At 32.7% G+C, this 27122-nt stretch overlaps 1 protein-coding gene across 3 annotated transcripts; it reads right to left on the reverse strand.

Moving 5' to 3' along the window:
* Window positions 1–233: 233 nt before the first annotated feature.
* On the reverse strand, window positions 234–7699 carry LOC131152133 (glycerophosphodiester phosphodiesterase GDPDL6-like). 3 transcript variants are annotated; one of them, XM_058103814.1, is made up of 11 exons: window positions 7455–7548; window positions 7295–7337; window positions 5818–5929; window positions 5394–5690; window positions 3330–3439; window positions 2634–3135; window positions 2453–2494; window positions 1952–2230; window positions 1718–1857; window positions 925–1408; window positions 234–736 (listed from the first exon to the last, which is right to left on the reverse strand). In XM_058103814.1, exons 3-11 carry the CDS (start codon window positions 5915–5917, stop codon window positions 423–425), a joined length of 2268 nt encoding a protein of 755 aa, XP_057959797.1. In that variant the 5' UTR covers window positions 5918–5929; window positions 7295–7337; window positions 7455–7548; the 3' UTR covers window positions 234–422. The 3 variants fall into 3 exon arrangements, with proteins under 3 accessions (XP_057959797.1, XP_057959789.1, XP_057959781.1); XM_058103806.1 differs by having other exon boundaries at window positions 7459–7502; XM_058103798.1 differs by having other exon boundaries at window positions 7295–7699.
* Window positions 7700–27122: the final 19423 nt, after the last annotated feature.

Raw genomic sequence — 27122 nt, forward strand, 5'->3', positions numbered from 1 at the left:
AATACATTGCATTTGTAAGAAATCTGTGGGTGTTGTTCATCATAGTGGCAATGGAAGATGTAATTGCAGAGTAAGGTGCAAGAGGTTAATGTATTTTAGAGACTAAATTGATCTTCTCTCCATTTGAAAGGAAGTTGAGATATAGTTCATAGGAGAAAAGGAAGTAGTATGATTGCTCTCTTTGAAAATCTGTCTTCTAAATGATTCTGTTCAGTATAATAAATGTATTTAAATTCTGGATCAAACATTCATATCGCTATACCATTCAAATCCTCCTCTCACATCAGACATTGTGTGAAACAAATCCAATGATTTCCTACAGTACAAATTACATAGGGAAAAGAAAGAAGAAAAGAGCCTGGAGAAACTGGAAAACACAAAGGTAAAGGTATTCAGTTTCAGCTCCATGCCAAATAAACAAATCAATGTTGATACCCCAGAGACAGTAAACTTAGCATTGCAACTGCCAAAAGAGATAGACCCATGTTAGCAACAAGGCCAGTACAGGTGGAACGGTGTGTTTCAGCAGGCGCAGGAGCAAGCACAGGCTCTGAGCCATTGATGACAGCAGTCACAAGAGGCAGAGGTGGGTCTACAACGTCTGAAACATCTAGTGAGGGCAGGGGAGCTGATGCTGGTTCCAGTGCATCTTGTGGAGCCAAAGCAAGCAGAGAACCCGTTTCTACTGGGATTAAAGGATACTCGCTGTCCACATCGAGGTCAGAACATTTGGTTGCTGAAATGATGCCCAGAGAAATTGGAAATTTTGTTATTGACAAATATTTCATATATTAAGCTAGTGAAAAGTAAACTCAGAATGAAGATCTATCTTCATTTCTACATTCATCTTCATGTAAATTGAATTGCTGCATACAAGTTCGGGTTGAAAGACTTGAAAATAATGAAGGGTGTTCAAGGACTTACACAAATATGCATTTGCAGTTGCTGGATATTCGGTCACAACACCATCAACCTGGAGACCCTGAATAAGTGTAGCAAGCTCCACTAGAGGATCTGAGAAGTAGTCCATAGCTAAAGTGACAAACTCATTCCTGAGAACTGAGACATATACAGAGATGTTTGCAGCATGCATTTCTTTGGTGACAGTGGTATTAGCAGAGGTGAAGGAGTTGGAGGTTTCAACCAGGGAGTTTCTGGACAGAGTAACCGCATCGGCATATTGCTTGATCATCTCCACAGGCCTCTTGGGGGCATCACTTATGGCCTCTTTAATTGACAATACTCTTCTGTAACTCGAAACATTCTTGAACACAGACAACACCGAAGTGTCATCCGACTGGATCAAGACCTTTTGGGTGGACTGTTTGTCGAAGGTGGCATTGCTCAAGGCTTTTGTAACTGCATCTGTTACGCTAAGACCCTTCTTCGACGCGAGGTAGGCAGCATTCTGAGAATGCAGTAGTGTGGATCAGAGGGTCAGAATTATTCCATTTGTCAAGCTAAAACTTCAAATATAAATGGAGCATTATGGACAAAGGAAAACAAGCAAATTGATCTGGGATTGTCACAATGGTAAGAGTTTTGCTATCCGTTACAAAAGAATAATGAGAAAATTTTGACAAGTGGGGGAAATCTCATAATTTGTTGGAAGTAGTTGATTTTTTCACTATATGTGTGTGTGTGTGTGTGTGTGTATGTGTGTATGCTGCGGAGAGTATATATATGCCGTGGAGAGCAAGTTAAAATTTAAGTCTACCTCTATGTTGATCAAAATTCCAGGAACTGCCTTGGCCTTGGCGAAATCCAGGAACTCAGCGAATGTCCAGAATTTACCCTTATTCTTGTATGCTGGATTTCTTTGCAAGTTGCTATTTGGGATAGGACTTGTTAGTTGAGCTGAAAATGAAAAGATCAATGTTAGAGCTGTGTTAAGGGATAAATACATAAACTTGCATAAAATCAAATCAATGAAAAAAAAAAAGTAGTTTACGTGTAAGAGTCTGAATCTCGCTTGATTTGAGATTGAATGAGAATATTCCACTGTTCTGTTGAATTTCAGGGATCGTGGCTGATCGAGCCATGAACGCTATCGCACTTGCACTGGCTAATACATCGGGCGAACTTAAACAGAAGGGAACTCCATCTTGTGACATTTGGACCGAGCAATCTATAATGTCTGCCCCATCATCAACCGCTTGCTGATAAGCAAGATCAGTGCTGGCCGCAAAAACCCCACTTGCTCCATTGTGAGATATGACCAACACATTCCCTGAAAAGTACTGCAGAATTAATTATCGTTGGAGGTTGTAGCATTATGCCCAGCACTTGTGTTGCTTAATTCATTTGAGATATATATATATATATATATATATATATATATGTGTGTGTGTGTGTGTGTGTGTGTGTGTGTGTGTGTGTGTGTGTGTGTGTGTGTGTCTCTGTGTGTGTGTGTGTGTGTGTGTGTGTGTGATTTTGAGAGGTAAAATCTTACATTTCTTCAGCCTGGTAGCATTCTTGTTATGGGCTAGGCATCCTGCACCAGAAGAATGATGGTCCATTGATAAGGATACTCTTTTTGAATAATACCAAGAGTGCGTCTCATTTTTTACAGTTAATCAAAGTAAAATTTTGTTTTTTTGTTTTTTTTTTTTTTTTTTTGTCAAAAATCTCACCAATGGCTTCTGATGCTGTGGGAGAGAAATCTGAAAGCACTCCATCAACAGAAAACTGGGAATTACCCACAAACTGCAGATACTCAGCTGTTGGGTCATAACTGTAGTTATAACTTGCAGGAAGGTCATTCGCAAATCCATAGGCATAGACTTCAAGTCCTTGCTTGTGGGCATCAGTCACCAGAGCAGTGGAAGTTTCCAAATATAGGCCGTTATTGACAGGCCATATGAACTCTTTGGGGACAAGAATCCCAGAGGCAAATGACTTGATTGAAGCCAGATTTTTCAACAGAAGCCCATATGTCTGGTTGGTTGTGGGTTCAGCATCATCCTTTTGCAGAAACTTGAAGATTAGCTTTGTTCTTGCTTTGTTCACCTTCCCATTCATATTCCTCAAGAACCCAATCTCAGGAGATGACAGGAAATCCATGAGCATATATCGCTGAGCCTTTTGTAGGAATAATGCTGTGCTGAGTTTGTGTTGGGTATAAAACATGTCATACTGCAATAGATTAAGCTCAGAACAAACACCAAAGACCCATCATAAACAAACTCACAATATTCAATACTAGTGCATAACTAGTAAGTCATGCAGCGGCACAGTTATTGGAGTCCTCATGGAAAAAGAAGCCTACCAAATGCTGCTTTTGTGGGTGTGTATGAGAGAGAGAGAGAGAGAGAGAGAGAGAGAGAGACCTCAACATTGAGCCAAAATTTATCGGGTTTAACTCCAGCTGCATCCCCCACTGTTGTTGGTGGCATTGTACCATCGAACAAACTTGTTCGAGAGTATATAGATTGAACCACTACATGGAAGAAATGACAAAAATCACTTTAGCCTCAGCGGAATTTTTCATGGTGCAGACTCTCTTCTCTTCACTAAATTTTTTTTTTATTATTTATTGATTTTTTGTTTGTATGCATTATGGTGGCCTTTGGTAATTGCCTAATTGGGAATCGAATCAAAATCAGAATTGTTAATTCTACTTCCTAACTTTTAGTAATCTAATTTCAATTCCAATTTTGAATCAAATTTCTCTTTTGGCCCCCTTTTGATTCCTTACATCTAGTTTAAAATCAATATTAGTCACCATATGCTTATATCCAAGTATATATTTACCTATGCACTCACACAAGTATGCATAACATATCTATATATATACATATATTCATGTACATATGCATTTGTATGTGCATACATATATACAAAAGTGTTTACATACTATGTTCATATATGAACATACATACATATTGCTATTGCTATTATAAAAAAATTGCTATTGTAACATCAACAAATATAAATATATAATAATAAGTATTAATAACATTATTATTATCACAAATTTAAAATATAATTATCTACATATTTTTGTTAATATTTATTATAGTAATAATTAGTACATAAATATTACTGATATGTTAAAGCACTAATTATGTTCCTAATATAAAATATTAATATTTATATAATTATTAATTATGTTAATAAAATTTAATGACATTATAATCCAGCTACTTTATAGTAAAATAGAATGCCATTATTGTGGTATTTTTTATTATATTATTATACACAAAATTTCAAATACTTTAGCAAGATAAAATCTTATATTATTACTTAAAATTAATAAATTGCATAATCATAAAATAATAGTTTCAAATATAAAATATAATGTAGTATTGGTAATATAGCAATAATAAAGCATAATGATAGTGAGAAATAACATAGAATATGACACGCAAAAAATAATTATAAAGTACATGATGGTAATGGTATTATTATTAACATAAATTAATTATTATATAATTAAATATAATAATATAAAAATTATTAATTTATAATATTATTATCTTATATTAAATTACATAATTTTTTGTATTATGAAGTAGCAAAGTTGACAAATTAAATTGATTCCTATCTTGTATCTAGAAGAGGCAAAAACAAAACATGTGATTCCATTTTCAATTCTAGTCGATTTTGATTTTGATTCAATTCTAATTCCAATTGCGAACAAAACTTTACTTAATGTGTTTATTTCGATGAAGACTTTTGAATATACCATAAACAATTTTGATACATACTTCTTGTTCCATTTGCTTGCTAATCAAATAGGGGAAAAGTTTTGAAATCTAAAGTTCCCCGTAAAATAAGTCAAGCAGCACTTATTTTATAAAAATGAGTAGCAAGCACGAGATTTTTGTAAGACCTTCTGCTCAGTATTTATTTTCAAACATGACCATAAAAATAGTATTTGTCACTTTTAACACCTTTTCAATTATCCAAATGTTTGCGAATAAGGAAGGAATGGAATGAAAATTTTAATCGAAAACATGTGAAATCAAGTAACAAATTCAATTCCATTTCTCTTGATTTCTCTCGATTTCATTCCATTCATATGTACCAAATATATAGTAAGTACTTGTTATCAATACTTTTCCAAATAATTACTATTTTCCAAATAAATCCTTTTCCATAAGAAATGATCAAATAAAAGTAGCCCAAACCATCTCGTAAGTACTACGCAGATATGTTTTTCTTTGTTTGACTTTGGAAAAAGAAACCCCCAAAAGGGAACACCCAATATATATATATATATATATATATATATATATATATATATATATATATGGAGAGAGAGAGAGGGGGGGGGAAGGAGAGAAAAAAATCTTTTGATATATATATATATATATATATATAAAGAGAGAGAGAGAGAGAGAGAGAGAGGTGGAAGTGGGGAAGGGGAGGATTGTTTTAAGAAGACTTACAAGTGACCTGGTTGAAGAGCTGATCAGATGTGAAGTCCAAAGCAAACCAGCCTTGCATATCCTGCCCATTTACATTGTATCTTCTGGATCCCTTTGGGTAGACATCAGCTATGGTTGTTGAATTCTCCAACCTTATAGCTGACTGGCAAAATCCCTCACCATCTTTGCTCAGTTGCAGGTCACAGTACAAAGCTGTGCCTGCCAAACTAAGGGTCTTGGTCAGCTCATTGGCAAGGGAGCTGGATTCCGGAAACACCCCCGATAACCCGCCCCGCGCTATTACAATGGGCTCATCCCCTGCAGTTTTTTACAATGCAAAAGAATTCCCACCATGTAAATAAGTATAAATATATGTTTCCTGCTTTTTTTTTGATGATCATGAATTGTTGAAGACAATATGAAAATTTGCATATATGTTAGTTACCATTTAGAGTCTGCCATGGTGATGAGGCTGCCCTTGAATCCTTCAGTGCCAAGGTTGAGTGGATCAACAAGGAAACCAACAACAAACACCTGGTGATCATCTTCTTCCCCTCCTGCAATTTTTTCCCAAAGACAAAATTGGGTTTCACTGAATCATCATCTGACAGAAGGGAAATTAAAAACAGCTAGCAACCAGCATTTCTCAATCCATATTCGATATCTGTATTTATTATCACTTTCATGTTAATTAAGGCAGCCAAAAATGCATCCTTTTAATGGGCATCACCATGAAGAACGTAACACCTTTTAAAAAAAAAGTTCAGTTCATCCTAAAAATAAGGGAAGAGAAATTAACATCTCAACCCAATGTTCAGAAAGTAAATCCACCATGTCCTCTTTCTTTCCCTGTTTGGGTTTTGGTTGGGGTATGCCCATAACCTCAAATTAATGATTCTTTCATCACATGAAATGAACACAAATAAAATTTTTCACATAGAGGAAAAGAAGAAAGAAGAAAAAACTTACTTGAATCAAGAAAGATATGATTTATCAGCAAACATCCCCTATGAAGTTTATCCAAAACAAAAGAGGAAACTCTCAAGAGAATGCAATGGAGGGAGGGGAAGAAAGAGAGAGATGTTTGCTTTGTTTTTTGGGGGGGAATAACTCCTACACATTTAATGTATTACCATTTACCAATGGTCGATCATAAATTGCGGTTTCAAGACAAGAGAGAGATGGACAACTCAGACCCCCCACCTAAACAGTCCAACGGTTTTTTGAAATCCCAATTAAGTTCTGCTATAATATTTATTGGCTATGATTCATCAATTTATTAGGTAATTTAGGCTTTTGGGTTAATAGTATATTTGATCATGTATGTATAAATATTAAATAATGTTTGGTTGTGAAGGGCATTCTATGATTATGATGAATAAAAAAGTACATAAATGGGCAATGAAATGTTTTGTTGAATGTGATTAAAATGGAGCCAAAAGCTATAGATCGAGTCGAACCCAAAATCCCAAAAAAATAGAAAGGAACATAGAGACTTAGGTACCCTCCCATAATATTGTTTCTCTATTTATGATTTTCATAAAAATAATATGTGAAAGTTAATTATCACAAATTAGGAGGAAGAATAAACTGCGTTACGTTCAAATCCAAGACCTAAATCCGAATTTTCAAACACAATCCCGTAGCAAATAGTCATAAGTTAGGAGGGGTGAGTTATTTGTTTGGCAAGAATTTTTTTTCTGAGAGAAAATCACATATTTTAATTCATTATATGGAAAGAAATCAAGGTAATAAAATAAAATAAATTCATTAATTGTACTCGCCAGGCGGAAGATACATCTATCAATAAATTTATATGGCATTCAATATATTCAAAAGGAAAGAAGAAAGATAAGGAATCAAAGTTTTATACATGTATACATAATCATTCGCCAGGAAAGAAGAAGAAGAAGGAGTCTTACCCTGAGGCAGTAGATGAATCCTGAAAGATGAACAATCTGTGGCCTGCAAAAAATGAAATAAAGGGCCTTTGATGAAACTGAGAAAGCAGATGTATGTCTATAAGAGTATGAATGCGATCCAGAGTTCTGCACTGGTAAAAGAAACCCAATTCCAAAATACCAGCCTTTCTCTGGATTTGAGCAAAACCAAGTTTCTAAAAGCAGGCAAGCACTAGAACGCTTCTGGTCACAACTTTGAACCAAATAAATGCAAACTTTCCATATATACATAGAGGCCAGTTGCCATGCATGAGAGAGAGAGAGAGAGAGAGAGAGATGACGAAAAAGCTAGCCTAGAATCAAGTGGGATCCACTCTGTATCCACACCATTCCCAATGAAAATTAACATCACACAAAAATTAAATCAAAGTTGAGAAAGAAAGGGGTAGACTTCAAATATTTGCCTATTTTATTTTAACTTCGTGCTTTATATTTATTTTTTAATTTATTAAGCGATAAATTTTGTAAGTAAAAAGGCAAAAGCGAGGAAAGGAAATATCTGTCATTTGGTTGTGCAAAGAATGAGACATAATTGTCAATAACACATTAAAAATAAATGTAATTTATACTGCACTCCGTGTTGCTTATAGATAATGACAAATAAATTTTAATTTTCAATTTTTGAAAAATTATATGAGACTATTTTGAGGAAAGTATGTATGTGGGGCTTGGAGTGCTATTAATATTATGGTAAATCATATTCTCTTTTGCCCTTAAAAAATATTTTCATGGAAAATTTAAGGTTCTTAAGCGCATAATAAAATAATTAACTTTACATTAGGTTCATTCATCTCTCTCCCTTGTTCTCATTCTAATTAAATGACCGGTGAAATTAATTTCTATTTTTTAAGAAATGGTAAATATTTATCTTGAAGATATTAATTAGCCGCGTGTTTAGATTTTTGTACACAATAAGAAATAACTCAAACACATCTCCCATGTCAGAGCCGCATTTTTAGATTAGTTCTTTTAATTACTTACATAATATAGAAAAGTATGAATAGTGCAAATCATTTTACCGAAAGGACGACCCGGTGCACAAAACTCTCACGCATGCAGAGTTCAGAGAAGGAATAGACTTTGATGGGTCTACAATATACAGTCTTACCTTACATTTCTTTGAGAAATAAATTTCTATTTTTTATATATAGAAATATGATTAGTATAAATTATTTAGAGACAACTTTTAAAAGTAAGACCAATTATTCTTAAAAAAAATGTAAATTTAATCAAAATTATATAAAATTACATATAGAATCTGGACTTTACAAAAGTTAATATTCGAACTTAAGAAAAAAAATTCTAGTTAGCGAAAAAAAATAGACAAACAATATATATATATCACACACATACCCACAAACATACATACATACATACATACATACATATATATATATATATATAGTAGAAATATCCTTATATTTTACATATATAACGAAATACTCCGAAGAAAATAAATTTAACTAGAATTGCATAAAATTACATTTAGAAAATCTATCAAGTTAAACGTTTAAATCTAAACAAGGAAACTCCATTGTCTAAAAAATGAAAAAAATTACTAGTTTTTGTGTGTACGCTTGTGTCCTTTATAAAAGCATAGATGGTGTAAATCATTGTAACAAAAATATTATTTGTTTCTTAAAACTTAGATAAAGAGTTTCTGAAATGAACAAAATTCAATAAAATTTAGATTAAATTATGTGTAAATTTTTGGCTTTTAAGTAGGTTGAGATTTGTACTTAAAAATTCCATTTGACTAAAAAATATAAAATTAATGTAATGATATTTCAAAATGCTAATAAAAGGTATATTTGAAAATAAAATAAATAAAATAAATAAATTCATATAATTTCTTTTAAAATTATGATGAAGTATCGAATACCTTTTTTAGATAAATAATGACATAACGCCTAAAGATAAATTTAGAAATAAAATTGTAGGATTAGAAGTACTCTCTAAATAATTTAAATTAATTTTAAATTTTAAAAACTCATTAATTGGTCATTAAGTAAACATTATATATATATATATATATAATAATAATAATAATAATAATAATAATAATAATAATAATAATAATAAAGAGTCATTGGATCTATTTTACAATTTTAAATTACTATAACTTAATATTTTTTCTTCCATAATAATCAATTTGTAAATTTCAATTTGTTTTAAATATTGATCTTAGAACAATAAAATTTCTTCCTAATTAAATAATTATGATTATATATAATATTTATTTTTATATATTTATAAAATATTTTAATAAATTTTTTAGACAAAATTACCTTAATAATTAAAATTAAGGAAGTTTACAGAATGAACATTGCAAAAATGCTAGTAAGGAGAAAAAATATTTTAAAAAAAAAATCCATTGGACTACAAGAATAAAAAAGGGATAAAAATTTTAAAAATTAAATGATTAATTCTATAAAATAAAAATACAATGTATCATAAATAAAATAGCATATATACATTGTACTATCCAAAAAAAACTTAATTCAAAGAAATAATTTAACTGAACAAATTAAATAATTTTTTTATTTATTCATAAAATTTAATGCATTTTGTACATAGTGAGCATCAATTATATTTAAAACTTCACTATAAGTCCAACAGTCTTACGACTATTTGATTCTTGCAATCAAAAAGTCATTAAAAAATTAGATGAAGTGGGATTAGTCATGACCGGGCGGGCTTGGGATTTCCTTTCACGAGGTGAGCCTAATCCTAGCATCCCAGGTTTGATTCCTACGGCGGGCTCCTGATTTACGTCCTCGTGGTGGTGTGGGGTAGTCATCACGGGGCGTGGGATTAGTCATGACCAGTGCGGTGGACCATAAAACGGACGTCGTTGACGGTCGTGGACACCCGGCGATATTCAAAAAAAAATTAGATGAAGTGAAATTAAAAAAAAAAAAAATCATGAAAATATATTTTTATTATTTTAGTTAACAGATGTTAGCTTGGTTACCCCTTTAATTGTCTTGGGGGGGGGGGTGCAAGCGTTGTTTCTAAAGTTTAGGGAGTCATTTGCGACAAACAATATTACTAGTAATACGTGTATGCCCATTGATAGCAAGAAAGAGAATTATATAGAATTGTTAGCCATTTGGGAGGTGAATAATTCCAAATTTATTACCTGAATTAATGATTTTGTTGATCAGTCCATTGGTATGCAGTTAGCTAAATTTTCTACAGCTAAACAGGTTTGAGATCATTTAGCAAAATTATATACGCAATCTAATTTTGCTTAAAGATATCAATGAGAGATGGATATTAAAGCAGCAAGACAAGGAGATCAAAGTATTCAAAAATGTTACGCTCTTTAGATAAGTTTTTGGGAATAATTGGCACTAACTAAACCTACATATCTTAGTTTGAATAAGTTTTACTGCACTTATAGAGAGGAACAACGACTTATTTAGTTTTTTATGGCATTTCGAGATGAATTTGAGGCACTTTATGGTTCTATCCTTCATTAAAGCCCTCTTCTATAGGTTGATTCAGTTGTTAGTAAACTAATGGTAGAGAAAGTGCATCTCAAGTCACATGTAGGTAAAGGTCTTCTCTCAGTTCCTACTCAGATTGTTTCGACTGTCTCATCTAAGTAATCTTCCAATGGTCAAAATCAACATCAAAAAGTTGTCATTGATGAATGTAGTTTTTGCAAGCAGAATGGTCATTGGAAAACTCAATGTCCATTATTATTAAGGGACAATAACAGACTTCGAAGCCTAGGTATTATCATACTACAGAGCAGTTGCAAAAGCTTCTTTCTACATCAAAGTCTAATGCCCTATCTACTTATCCCTTCATAGGTTTTTCCTCCTCATCCTCTTCAGGTATATCTCCTTCCACTTGGATATTTGATTTAGGTTCTACTCATCATATGTCAAATGATATCTCAATATTTATATCAATATCTTCTACATTGACACCTTCATCTGTTTTGGCTACCAATGGTACTCTAATGTCATTGGTAGGTACCGGTTCCATCATTTCATCTTGTTTGTGTCTTTCTAATGTTTATTGTATTCCTCAACTTTCATTGAATTTTATTTCTATTAGTCAACTATGTGATTCTAGATAGTGTGTTTACTTTACTCCTCTTCATCTTCCAATCAAGTGGACCCTACATCTTCTTATTATCCAACCCGACTTTGTAAGTCCCATTCTCATCTTAATTCATATGTTCTTACGTCTAATTCTTGTTATTCTTCTAGTTTTGCAACTCTTTTAGTTTCTCTTCATTCCCATTGTGAGCTTGCTTCCTATAAGGAGGCAACTCTTGACCCTTTTTGGCAATAGGCTATGAATGATTAACTTGCTGTTTTGTATAAGATCAGCACGTGGGAGTTGGTACCTCTTCCTCCTGGTAAAACGGTAATAGGGATGTCTCTAGGTCCACAAGATCAAAACTAAGTCTGATGGTTCTCTTGAAAGATATAAGGCTCGTTTGGTTGCAAAAAGGTTTACTCAAAAAGTTGGTTTTGATTATGAGGACACATCCACACCAGTTGCTAAGATGACATACATACGTACTTTGATTGCAGTAGCTTTTATTAACCAGTGGAACCTCTTACAGTTAGATGTAAAGAATGTCTTCCTAAACAGAGATCTCAAAGAGGAAGTTTATATGTCTCCAACCTTTGTGTTCCTCATCATTCAGGGGAGGTCTGTAGACTAAGAAAAACTTTGAATGGTCTTAAATAAGTTCCCAGGGCTTGATTTGAGAAGTTCTTTGAAGTGCTTTGTTCTTTTGGCTTCCGCTCAAATGATCATGATTCCGCCTTGTTTACTCGTTCTACATCTGTTGGGCATATTATTCTCCTTCTTTATATAGATGATATGATTTTAACTGGGGATGATACATATGAGATTGCAAATTTGAAATCAGTGCTGCACCACCACTTTGAAATGAAATGTTAGGAACCCCTGAGATACTTTCTTGGCATTGAGGTAGCCTATTATCCTAAAGGTTATCCCCTCCCTCATTCTAAATATGCAACAGATGTCATTCAAATAGTTCGTCTTACTGATACTCGAACTATAGAAATTCCTCTTAAACTTGGTGTTCATTATACCTCTTTTGATAGGGTTCCATTGGCGAATCCAACTCTATACCGTACTATTGTTAGCAATTTGGTTTACTCTCCATCACTCAACCTGATATTACATATACGGTTCATATTTTCAATCAATTTGTTTCCTCTCCCACAATGATCGATTGGGTTGTTGTTCTCCAAATTTTATGTTATATTAGATCGACATTGTATCATAGTATATTACTCTCTTCTACATATCTTTAGAACTTCGTGCTTATTTTGATACTGATTGGGCTAGAGGTCCTATAGACCGCAAGTCCACGACTGGTTTTTGTATTTTTCTTGATGATTCTCTCATTTCCTAGAAAAAGCAAGAAGCAATTTGTAGTTTCTTATTCTTTTACTGAGGCTGAGTATCATGTCATGGTTTCAACTACTATTGAAATAGTTTAATTGCGTTGGTTACTTGCTGACATGGATGTCTTTCTTGCTGAACCCACTCCTACGTATTGTGACAACACCAATGCTATTCAAATTGCTCATAATTCTATCTTTCATGAATGCACTAAGCATATTGAAATTGTTTGTCATCTCACACGTTATCATCTTCGCCTTACTACTATCTCTCTCCCATTCATTTCCTTTACTATGCAGTTGGCTTCTTCACAAAGTCTCACACTATTTGTCGTTTTAAGTTTCTACTTGGCAAACTCTCGATGCTTCTCGGTGCGCCATCGTGAGTTTTAGGGAAGATGTTAGATAATATCCTATATAGTTAAGAGGCACTTTAGTCTTTGTATCATTATTAGGATTAGATTTATTCATTAATTCAATTGTATAGCATAAAGGCAAAGTATTCTTTGGCCTCTTGTGTGACAACTCTCTCTCTCTCTCTTTGTATTGGATCATAAATGCTTTCAGTTTGGTTTTGACTTTTTTAAATTAGGCAAAAGATTGAACCGATTTTGTTACTTTACCCAAATGATAAAATAGATAAAGGTTTGACTATTTAATTGACGCGGTCATCTAAATTTAGAAATTTAGTAATAAGAATATCTTTTTATATTAAAAGATAAATGAATTTAATTTGAAATTAATTTTATAAATTTTTAAATATATTTATTTATGTTAAAAAATAATAATCATCTACACTACACGGGTCTCTTTACTAGTCTAAACTATGTAGTGGTGTTTTTTTAATTTGGCAATACATATGCAGATCCCATTTTATCTTTTTTCCTAACATGATATTTTCCAAATTTTATAAACAATTTTAATTTTGGAAAATAAAAATGAGCTAAGGTTGCCTTTTTTGTGATTTTTTAGAAAAATAAAAATAGAAATAATACTATTTTTTTAAGCGTGCCCTAATTATTTGGCACTATATATGGTTCCGTATAATGTAGGGACTAAGGAGAGTCTCATAGGAGATAGGAATTAATTATCATGTATTAATGATAAGAAATCATTTTTAATTAAGTAGAATTTGAATATGGCACAGCTAAGCAATTATTTATGTTACAAGGCATTGGCTGTATACAGTGCCTGTTGCAATGTTGGTTTTAATTCTTAAAAAATCAATTAATTTTTTATGTTTTATATTTTATATTTTATCCATTTTGAAATTTGATTAATTTTTTTAAGTCTAATAATTATTTTTTTTCATGTTAAATTATCATAAGTTGTTAGACAGGTACAATTAAATGACGATAATTTTTTTAATGATACGTTGCTCAATAAATAAAATAAATCTTTTTTTTATAATATGAAACACTAAATAAAATAAAGTTACCCGTATTGTCAATCGCTTTAAAAAATTAAAATAAATAGTGTCAATATATAGTTAAAAGGGAAATTGAAGCAAATTATGTGGCCCTACAATTTTGTCATCCCTAAGATTTTTTTATGATTGTTAGATGTTTTGAGGGCATCGGTGACCTAAATGTATGTCTGTATGCCTTTTTTGAGAGAGGGTAAGTAGAAAATTATTAATGAAATATATCTATGTAAAAATATTAGCTTCATGATATTATTAAATTCTATCTAGTTTGAAATGAAGCAAGACTAATATTATTTTACTCGATTTGATTTCAAATTAATGAGAGACCAATTTTAGAAATTGCTAGAAAAAATATAGCGAAAAAATGAATGAAATTTGTTCAAACTTGTTTATTGCTCAACCACACATCATCGAGTTTGACCTTAACATTAAGTTTAATTTAAAGACATAATTGTTAGGAAGACCTATTAATAATATGCAAATTATGTCTTTTGAGACTTAAAAAATATGGAGGAAAAGAAATATATATATATATATATATATATATATATATACAAAGGAATTTTTTTTTCCATGCTTGCTTATCGAGGAAAATAATGAGGGAAAATATAATATTTATAACTAATCAATAAATAAAATTTTAATCTTGCACATAATTAACATCTATTTTTTTATAATTTTAACATATTATAATAAAATTTTAATATAATTTAATATAGAGATAAAATAAAATGGAAAATAAATTTTTTTTCCTTTCTTTTATTAAAAAAAAGTCCTCAATTGAAACAAAAAAATCGTTCTCGGCATGAGAAATCAAAAAAAAAAATTGAAAGAAATAACCATTTGCATTTTCTTTGAGAATGTCATGTTATACAAGAGTCATAATCATAAATCAAACGACTCACATTTGATTATCAAAAATAATTAAACTTTTTTAGATTTTTAAATTTATTATAATTAACAGATTCTATAAACAATAAAAAATATTGTTCATTTTATACAAATAAAAAATATTATGTATTTTAAGGCAAAGATGGTATTCAGGTGTGAAGAATAATTAAGGGTTGGTTGGCTCCATATCAGCACCAGTACCCCTAAGAGAAGCAAGCGCTTCTAAACTGCTTAGTGGGGAATAAAAGCTTTCCACTGCTATCAAAGAAAAAGAACTTATCCTAAAAAAATTCATGTAAATTCAAATTTTGAAATATTAGATGTCCACATTTAGAACTCTTGGTAATTCTATATAATATGTGTCTTTGGATTCTCTAGGAATGAAAAAATAGAGTAAAACATATTGGACCTATGAAAAAATAGAGTAAAAGATACTGGCCACTTTTAAGATTTGGTGAAAAGATATTGATTTGGTCTGAAATTTGACAAAGAAGACATTAACCTCCCTTAAGGTTTTAAAAATTTTAGGGACCTCCCTTAAGATTTGTCAAAAGAATAGAAACATCTTCTTATATTTTGTAAAAAATGAGTTTTTTTTAGAGAAGATTTGTGTCTTTTTGTTAAATCTAAGCGAAGGCCTCTGACATTTTTGAAACCTCATGATATAGGTAAATAGTCACGAAATTCCCAATCACTTGTGAGAAACAAAATAGAAGAAAACACACACCAAAAGAAAAATAATCACACGCATAAGACAATATTTACACGGTTTGGTAAATTTTGCCTACGTCCATAAAGTTGTAAAGATTTCACTATTATGAGTGAAAAATACGGTGTGTGGCGTCTCTCAAAAACTGCATCAAAATACATAAAATAAAATAAAATAAAAACCTTAATCACCAAAAACAACAGTTTTTATATATCCTCCGCTCCATGGACTAAACCTGAGTAAGAAATCTCCCATTAAAAAATCATGCAACTAGGCTCCACAAAGCTTAACAAATCTCCCACTTAGAGACTAGTTCAATCACCAACATCAACCGCAATCCTCCAAAAGAACAATCCCTCATCCCTGCAACTCATCTTCCTCTCCTTAAGCTAAAAGACCAATTGAAGTTGCACACAGTTTCAACTTCTCAATAGTGACACCCTTAGTCAACATGTCTGTCAGGTTCTTAGATCCACAAATTTTCTCAAGAATTACCAGCTTATCTTCAAAACGGTAATGGATAAAGTGGTATTTTGTCTATATATGCTTCGACTTTGAATGAAAAATCAAATTTTTAGCTAGAAAAATTGAACTCTAACTATCATTGTGTAGAATGCTCATCTCCTGCTTCCTACCCAATTCATCTAAGAAGCCATGTAGCCAAATAATCTCCTTTCCAGCTTTAGTTGTTGTGACATAATCAGCTTCTATAGTAGACAAAGTAACAATCTTTTGTAGATTTGAAGCCCAAGTTGTAACACCCCGACCCCGAAGGGCCTGGGATATTAACTTTTTACTACTGATTTACAGCAGAAGCAAATAAACTTCATTTTTATTAAACCAGAGCGCTAATTATCCATATTACAATCATTTATTTTTAAAAAAAGAAAAATTTCACAACATAAATATCTAGTATCATGCTAATATTTCTAATCAATCTTTATTTTTCTATCCCCACCCGCGTGTTTGTTAAGCTTGATTTCTGACATGCTCTTCAGAGTCATCTGAAATAAAAATATGATTGGAGTGAGATGACGCTCAGTAAGTAAATAAGATTATTATTAATGTGTGGCCAAAATGAGTTTTTAAAAAATTTCGTAAATCAATATTTAATATTATAACTTCAAAACTGCTTTTAGAATAAATATAAATTTAAAATTTACTACATAAAACTTTTACCATCAATTACAACAGTAAAATTTTATAATCATATACTATAATTGTTAAATTAAACTTTTAACTTTAAAACTGTAAAAATATTTAATGATAAACATACATATACTTTTCCTTATACGTTTTCCTTAGATCGTTATTTAAGTACCAGAATAATCATTTTCATGTAAACTTACACTTTTCTTTTAAATCATCAGTAACTTTGTACATATAATTAAATATGTATAAACATATATTATAAAAACCACCCTTAGGTCTATTTGCCGTAAGTCATATTTACCCCCATGACTGGGTTATGCGGACCGAAGACTGGACTTAGCTGGTTGGCCGACCAAACTAAATCAACGTACGTAAACTTAAGTGAGATTTTCCTTATTAAGTCCTGATCCGGAACCAGGTGTGCACTCAGGAGAAATCCACTAACATAAATAACCACTCTGTAAATAGTGTGGGTACACTCTGATCCGTATAAACTTTAAGCTGCGGTACCGAGCATCTGTAACTTTGAACTTTCGTTGCCATAAGGGGTTTTAAAATCATCTTATTATAATTTATGCAAATTTAAAATAATATCGTAAAAATCTCATCTTTACTCATATTTTCAAAAAAAATGCAACGTAAAAATAAACTCATGCCACACAATTTTTGTGTTAAAAATATACATAATTTTATTTTTGAATAGAAAGAAATGTTAAAAATTTACCCGAGAGGATTAGAACATTTCTTAACCCAAAAATAGGTGCAAGTATATTAAAGATAGAACTGGTATAATTAAATATGCGTAAAAAAAAACTCATAGAAATTTTGTTGAACTAATTAACATAATTGAAATTTACTTATAAAATAAACTCGGGTATAAATTTTAAATAAAAAAAAAACTAACATAATCAAAATTTACTTATCTTCTTCTTTACGAACACTATAACTATCTCTAAGAAATGAGATCGGAAAGAGTGGGTGATTGAGAACTTATTCAAAAATTCTCTCTCCACCACAAATTCTTTCACTCACTAATCCTTCTCTTCCTTGAAAAATTGTTGTGAAAAATGAAGGTTGAGAGCTCCCTATTTATAAGAAAATTTTGGAGAAGAAATGAAATTTATAAAAGTGTGGGGAGATGGGTGAAATTATAATTTTTTTTTTAAATTAAAGAATGGATAAGGGATGGGTAAGGTATGGGTTGAGTATGGGATGGGGATGGAAGCCATGTGGGAGTGCTTGCCACCATTCCCATTAAATAAATTTTTAATTAATCACTTACCTAATTAATTAGTCAATTAGTTAATTAATTATTTTATTATTTTATTATTTTTCTTAATCATTATTATCATTATTATTATCATTGTTTTTACTTTTAAACTATTTTTATTATTTATTTATTTTATTATTTATTTTTGAATAAGAATTAAATTTGAATTTTGAAAACTCATGTGGGCCCTACATGGTCTTGTGGGCCCCACACAACTTCGAGACCCGAATGGATCCTACGTAACTTGAATAATTCTTATACGATTTTATGCATCCTACATAACTTTGAAACTCGTGTAAATCTCCATACGACTTCGGGACTCATGTGGGCCCCACACAGTCTTGTGGGCTCCGCATAGGATACCTATATTATTATTATTTTATCATACATTTCTACAAATTATATCAGTCAAAACATTATTTTATGTACTTATTTACGTATATAAACAATATCTTGTGGCTCTAGGACTCATGTGGACCCCACATAGTATTGTGGGCCCCACATATGATACCTATATTATTATCATCTTATTATATATTTTTACAAATTATGTCTGTCAAAACACTATTTTATGTATATATACTTATTTACGTGTACAAACAGTGTTTATCCCGTTTATCCTATGAAATTCCATTTTGACCAGGCCGACCTCCAAGGAGCGACTGAGCCGCAATGGTCTCTGAACACTCGCTAAGACAAGGTCTTTCTTAGGCATCAAACATGGAATCAAGGATCTTACAGAAAAACACTTCAGTATTGATATTAACTTAATGACCATTTTTATTATTTTATTATTATTGTACTTTAATTATATATATATTTTTAGGTCATCACACAAGTTATAGCTATACCACCTAGAGTAAATACAAACCCAGTAATACTTGAAAAGGAAGGTGCACTCCAAAGAGGGGGGTGAATTGGGATTTTTTTAAAAAAAATTATACCCTCTTTAATTAGTTCTTCTCAACTCTTTATGGTTTCAAAATCTTACATGCAATGTTAATTTACAATCACAAACTCAGTAGAAAATTAATTTAGTTATAAACCTTTATGAATGAGAATTCCAATTTGAATACTTCTTTCAGCAATTTAAACCAGCACTCAATTAACTTGATTCAATCAGCCAAGATAAGTTTCACAATATGAAACAATATAACAATTTCAGCAATTGCTTCTAAGATTCAGCTTTTGCAATTGCTTCTAAGATTCAGCTTTTAAGTACATAACTAATAAATGCCCTGTATTAATAGACTTGATTTCTCAATATGAAGCAAAATAGAAATTTCCAATCACTCTTCCAAAACTCAAAATTTAAACAAACCACTTTTAATTAATTAATGAGTCTTGGGTGTTAATCAATCAACGTACTCCCTTACGACTTCTGCAATAAGTATTGATCAACTAACGTTGTAGAGACCTGAAGAATTTTAGTAATTAAATAATAAAGAAATGAGAGGAAAAGGAATTTGAAAAAGGGATTTCAGCAGGGTTTCATTGACAAGTGTAGAAGTGCTCGTCGACGAGCAAGGCTTATGGACTCGTCGACGAGAAATTACCAAGAGGATTGTTCCAGGCCTGAAACTCATCGGCAAGTAGAAGGTGTTTGTTGACGAGCTCCCTTCATTGACTCAACGATGAGGCGACGTGTCTTGTCGATGAGTCCACGTGGACAAGCTTTCTATATAAGGCCGAAAATCATTTTTCTGCAGGAATTTCAGGTACAATTTTCCCTCTCTCTCTCTAGAAAACGTATTCTCTGCCTTCTCTCTAAGTTTCTGGCTCTATCCCTCCCTGGTTCGACGATCAGAATCTACCACGATGATCTTGGGGAGATTTTCCACAACATAACTGAGCAAAATGTTGATTTGAGAAGTTTGGGAACCATCCCAAAACTAGGGTAAGTAGATTATATGGATATTATTAGTATTACCAAGTGTATTTGAGCTTAAATTTTGTATTATATGAGAATATACTGGAGTTTTGTGAAGTAAAATCAAAGTATTATATTTTCAGGAATAGGGTGTTTTGGGGACCCCAGTGGGTGATATTTCAAGAACCCAAGTAAAATGATAAATGGTTTATAGTCTAAAAATTATGCATATAGGGATTTGGGGAAAATATGTATGTGATAATTATCTAGGTGAATTCAATTGTTTGATTGGGAAATGTACATGTGTTATCTTAGGATGTTGAAATTATGAACGCCGCACGTGTGAAATTGTAAATAGCATTTAGTGCTCAAATAGTCAGGTCAGGGAAATATTCTATGCTAGGAATCTTTAGCATGGTTATCAGTAAAAATTATATGTTTTACCAGATTATTATTCAGATCATAAAATATTAGTATAATAGAAATTATATATTTCAGAGTATGTGAATCTAATTATTTAATTGTGTGGCATGAGCTCGTAATAGATCAGTACAGTATTTATACAGTTTACAAATACCAAGTTTTACAGTATATTAGCAAGAAATATCATGGAATATACATGTTCTAGAGAATGATGAATTTTCAATATACATACAGATGGAAATTTTACAGAATATTCAGAAACATGATTTACAGTATTTCCAAGATACCATGATTTATAGAATACGTATAGAAACATATATTATCAACATTTTCAAAATACCATGATTTTACAACCATGACACCTAGTTCATAAGATATTCAGATAGATATTCAGATATACAGATATTAAATACTCAGTCAGCTATTCAAATTTTCAAATTATTCAGATCAGTTTTACAGTGTTATGGTTATTTCAAAATCATGGTAAAACAATAATACAGAAATATCAATCATATATATATAGTATCAGACCCTGATGTACCATATTAGTTTCAGAGCACGATACCGTAACTATTTTCAGCTTGGAGTGCAACCACATAACTCAGATAGTATGTGGATTTTCAGTAGTCGATCATGCCTATGCTGTGGCCAAGCTCCTCGTAAATTAGGGTTGAGGAGGCCAATTTGACTTTCAGAGCTTAGTTGACTCAACCTAGTCGGCTAGCTAGTGATAGGTCTCGCCTGCAGGCCACACAACCCTGTCATGGGGGGTTAAATCATGACTTTCAGATATCCATTAAAGGAAAATTTCTCAATTATTATATATATATAGATTTACAGAAACCGTAGATATACCTATGAATATTAGAAGTACCAAGATTCAGCTTTTAAGTATGTAGCTGATAAATGCCCTATATTAATAAACTTGATTTCTCAATATGAAGAAAAATGGAAATTTCCAATCACTCTTCCAAAACTCAGAATTTAAACGAACCACTTTCAATTATTTAATGAGTTTTGGGTGTTAATCAATCAATGTACTACCTTACGATTTTCGCAATAAGTATTGATCAACCAACGTACTCCCTTTCGGTTTCCACAATCCCAATATTTATTTTCAGCTTATTTAATATCCAATCCACGTAGTTCATATGAGCAGAAAATTAAATATCCAACCACACAGTTTATATGAGTAGAAAATTAAATGAGAGTAGGGAAGAAAGTGACACCACGAGTTTTACGAGGTTCGGCTATCCCCGCCTACGTCCTTGTCTTAGGCAACACACCCAAGGATTCATTATTCCACTCCTTTACGGTTAGGAGCAACCTTACACACTCCTTTAATGGGTAGGAGCATCCTTTAACAATCCCTCCTTCAATAGGATAGAGTCCTCTTCTCCAAGCAATACCCACGCTTGGTCCAATCAACGATTCAAAAACCTGAACCATCAACAAAAACAAAAAATAAATTTGGTGTACAAAGACACTCTCTACAAGAGCTGATTAGTACAACAACAAAGCACAACTATATACTTCAATTCAAAATAACAAATAAAGAGAATTTGAAGCTTTAGAAAGTATATCATCGTGAGCTTCTTTCTTGATGGCAATAATTCAGTATATGCTCAAAGATTTATGAGAATTTCATAACAAAACTAAGTAGAGAACTTCAGCAAGTATGTGAGCAAGAGAGCTTTGAAAGTATTGTAAGCAAGAAAGCTTTGATTGTTTTGTATTGCATGGTGTGTTCAAAAACTTTGTCTTAGGGGGTATTTATAGATGTAAAAAGGTTAATTTCGTGTTCCCTAAGTGACTTGGAGTGTTTCCCAAGTTTTCATAACAAATACTTTACAAAAACTCAATTTTGGAAACTTCCCGTTAACTTTAAAATTTGAATTTTTGAAGAGTCAGTCGAATGGATCACGAAGGGTCAGTCACCTGGGTCATTAAAAATACTAAAAATTCAAAGGCAATAAGGTGTCAGTCAACTAGGTTGTCAAGAGTTAGTCACCTAGGTCCTCTCAGGTTTTCCTAAATTCATTATGTATAAGTGTCAGTCGCTTGGACAGACAACTTTTCTGATTTTCAAGTTTGTTTCTAAATTCTTTTGTGCTCTTTTGTTTTCCCCGAAGTAATTTAAGTGTGACGACCTACTTAATTTCCACTTATTTTTTTTTTTATATTATAGAATCACAAAACTCAACTCAGTAGATCATAATCCACCTGGATCCATAGGTACCAGGGATACATTAGAACACTTAACGGAAGCCCAAGCAGCAGGAAACATACAATCACAATATTACAAATACGAAAATATCCATCACATTACCATAAATATCAGAGTCACTATATCCACTGTATTTCAGTATATACATCCCAAAAACAAGATCTATGAACATTTCCAACAAAATCCAAATGTCCCTACTAAAACTTACCCTTCAAAAAGGGCAGACAAACAACACTAAATCAGCGAGGTTTTTCCCGCTCTCCTATCTGGGGCTCCTGAAAAGTTTATAAAATTTTGGGGTGGGACACCTCTCAGTAAGGGAAATAAACTAATATCAGTGTATGGCAACATGAATATTCCATGATATACATATACCATACAGAACATATTCAATAACTGTTATGTCAAGTCTGGGAAAACATATATATCATTAATACATGGTAGAATATACTACATTTTCATAAACATATTTCATCTCATATAATGATAGTAATAAAACATTCCTGGTAGGTTAGCTGGTTGTTGTCATGTATTACCCCCACATGACTGGGTTGTGTGGCCCGAAGGTGGGACCTAACAATGGTTAGCCAACCACTGCCAAGTCAAAAGTACAGTTTGTAAGTCTGATGGGTCTGCCTGACCTGGTCCGTACACTAGGGGCGCTCACACACTTCTTAAAACCACATCGACCATCCAATCTCACACCACTCCATATAGTGGCGTTAACACAAATATAATAATCATGATGACCATGGACACATAGCAATGGTACCATGCAAGTACTAGCCTAGACTAAGTCAACCAGGTTCTGATATCATATAACATATATTGAAACTGTGATACATGGATATTTCATATCATTAATTTTCAAATCAATCATATCATTTTGCATATATACATATATCATGAAAATCATCGGCCCGTACACCGGTATTTCACATTTTATTATAGCTCGGCCCGTACGCCAGCAAATCATATCATAGCACAGCCCGTACGCTGACAAATCACATCCATAGCTCAGCCCGTATGCCAGCAAATCATATACATAGCTCAGCCTATACGCTAGCAAATCACATCCATAGCACGACTCGTACGTCAGAAAAATATATCCATAGCTTAGCCCGTACACTGGCAAATCATACATATAGCACGGCCCGTATGCTGGCAAAACATATAAAAGTCTCGGCCCATGCACCGGTTTTCCATTATAAAAATCCGTATCATAATCACATTTCTATAAAAACAGTATTTCATAACAATTTCTACTCATACCACATTGAATAGAACATATATTCAACATATCATCATTTTCAACAGTGTTTTCTCAAATATAAATCATATATATAGACATATTTACTTTCTTGAAATCAAATGCTATATATACATACATTTTTCTTAAAAGAACTAACTTAGTTTATCCCCTTACCTGATTCTTGAAAAGCTCCTAAGAAAATCTGTCCTGTACCCGTAGGGTTCCCAACTCAACACCCTGGAAACAACATTCCCCAGAACTAAAGTTCAGCATTTCTACGTGTATAACACTTTCTACAACTGCCAAATAACCAAATACTGAATAGAAAGTCTTATCTTGGATTTGGGATGGTATCCAATTCAGCCCCACCGACAATCCACTCCGGCAGACTTGCAAAGAAATTTCTCAAGAGCGTCATGGTGGTTTCAGATCGTCGAACTGGCAAAAATTCGGCCCAAAATCTTAGTGAGAAGGAGAAGAAACCATATGGGGGGAGAGAGAGAGGGATTCGGCGCAGGAAAATGACTAAAAATTTTCGTTTAACCCTATTTATATTGCGGGATTCGTCGATAAGTCATGTCACCTCGTCGACGAGTCCTGTAGAAAATTCGTCAATAAACTTCAACCCTCGTCGATGAATTTCAAGTTTCCACAAATCCTCTCTCGGTAACTTCTCATCGACGAATCCTATCCTCATCGACGAGCTCTTGTTATACCCTCGTCGACGAGTCCCCTGTATTCGTCGACGAGGAGCTAAAAAATTCCTTGAGATTATCCTTTCCAAAATGCAACGTCATCGACCGCCTCCTTTTGTTTCCGGTTTCCATTTCCCTTTCTTTTATTATTTAAATATCATTATTCTTTGGGTCGTTACATTATGACTTTTGAAAAATATTTTTCAGGGGTTTTCAAAATATGATCTCTAAGTCAATGAATTTTCTAATAAGCTTCAAATCCAACCATATCATCATTTGAATGAAGTACTTACATGGAGACTCTCTTAAGACTTAAACATATTCTAAGCTTGGAGTCTTCATGCTTGTCATTTGCTGAGTCCATCTTACCTTTAAGCTTCAATTCTCTAAACTTTCATCAAGTCATCTTTGGAATTCATGCTTTCATGTCTTTTAAGCTTTCATTTCCTTTTCATGTAGTCTTGCAATGAGCTTCGTAATTACTTAAACTTGAGTTTAAAAACCTTATTTCTGAAGTATCATCACTTTCACCAAAACATATTAAATTACCTTTGATTTTTTATCATCAAAATAAGATTAGTAAGCCATGTTAGGCCAACAATACTCTTTCTACTATCAATATCACCAGCAAAATCAACATCTATATAACCCTACAGTTTCAAACTTGCACTTGTGAAGCAAAGACTTGTATCTTATGAACCCCTCAAATATCTCAGATTCCACTTGACTGCCTCCCAATGCTGCTTTCCTAGCCTACTCATGTATCCGCTCACAACTCCCACTACATGTGCAATGCCTGGCCTTGTACATACAATAGCATACATCAAACTGCCGATTGCTGAGGTATAGGGCACCTTGTTTATATAGTCCCTTTCTTCTTCTATCTTCAGTGACTGTTCTTTGCTTTGTTTGAAATGACTACCCAAGGGTGTGCTCACAGGTTTAGCTTCATTCATGTTGAACTTGCTGATAATTTTCTTCACATATTTTGACTGTGAAAGCTTCAATGTACCATTAGATTTGTCTCTAAGGATTCTCATACCAAAGATTCGCTTTGCAGCTCCCAAATCCTTCATTGCAAATTGTTTTGACAATTGTTTCTTTAGATTATTAATCTCCTCAATACTAAACCCTGCAATTAGCATATCATCTACATACAATGGTAAAATGATGTAAGAATTGTCAAAGAACTTAACATTGCAATAGTGATTAGCTTCACATCTCTTAAACCCAATTCTATGCATAAAACTGTCAAATTTTTTGTACCACTGTCTTGGAGCTTGTTTTTGTCCATACAAGCTCTTTCTCAGTTTGCAGACTAGATTATGTTGTCCTTGAACAATGAACCCTTCTGGTTGAATCATGTAAATGTCTTCCTCCAAGTCACCATAAAGGAATGTTGTCTTCACATCTAACTACTCAAGATGTAGGTTTTATGTAGCCACCATTCCTAGTACTAGTCTAATTGTTGACAACTTCACAACTGGAGAAAATATTTCTGAGTAGTCCATGCCCTTCTTCTGTGAAACCCTTTTACAACTAATCTATCCTTATAACGCTTGCTGCCATCATGCTCATTCTTTATTCTGTATACCCACTTGTTGTGCAAAGCCTTCTTCCCTACTGGAAATTCACTCAGTTTGCATGTTTGATTCCTCAACAAGGAATCCATCTCATCCTTCATGGCTAACTCCCACTTGCTTGAGTTTTCATCCTGCAAGGCTTCATCGTAACACTTTAGCTCACCACTATCAGTCAACAGGAGATAATTTAGAGCGGGTGAATAATGTTGTGGAGATCTAATGATCCCGGAAGATCTACAAACTTCAACTACATATGTACTCTGATCTCCCTATGATTCTACATTCTCTTTATCCTCTTCACCCATTTCCTAGACAATACTTTCAGTCAATTCATCTAAGTTGACGAACTCAAATTTCTTCTTATCTATCTCTATGAGATCTGGCACTATAGTTGATCTATCCTTGTACATAACCTATTTATTAAATATCACATTTCTACTTCTGATGATTTTTCTGTTTTGTTCATCCCAAAATCGATAGCCAAATCTCTTATCACCATAGCCAATGAAAAAACATATTTTAGACTTTGCATCAAGTTTACAACAAACATTGAAATTAATGTGAACATAAGAAACACAACCAAGAAATTTTACATGGGAAAACTTTACCTCTTTATTGCTCCAAAACTTCTTCAAGAAGTCTAAACTTCATAGGAACTGAAGGTCCTCGGTTTATCACGTAAGCTGCAGTACGAACAGCATCAACTTAGAAAGTTTTTGGTAGTTCAGCATGCAACCTCATACTCCTAGCATGCTCTCAAAAGTTCTTTTCATGCGCTCAGCCACACCATTTTTTTGTGGTGTCCCAAGAATGGTCTTCTCCATCCTGATTCCATGTGCAGCACAATACTCATTGAACCCTCCATCTATGTACTCTCCTCCATTGTCTA

Source organism: Malania oleifera, chromosome 1 (genome assembly GCF_029873635.1).
Source record: "Malania oleifera isolate guangnan ecotype guangnan chromosome 1, ASM2987363v1, whole genome shotgun sequence".
NCBI lineage: Eukaryota > Viridiplantae > Streptophyta > Magnoliopsida > Santalales > Ximeniaceae > Malania > Malania oleifera.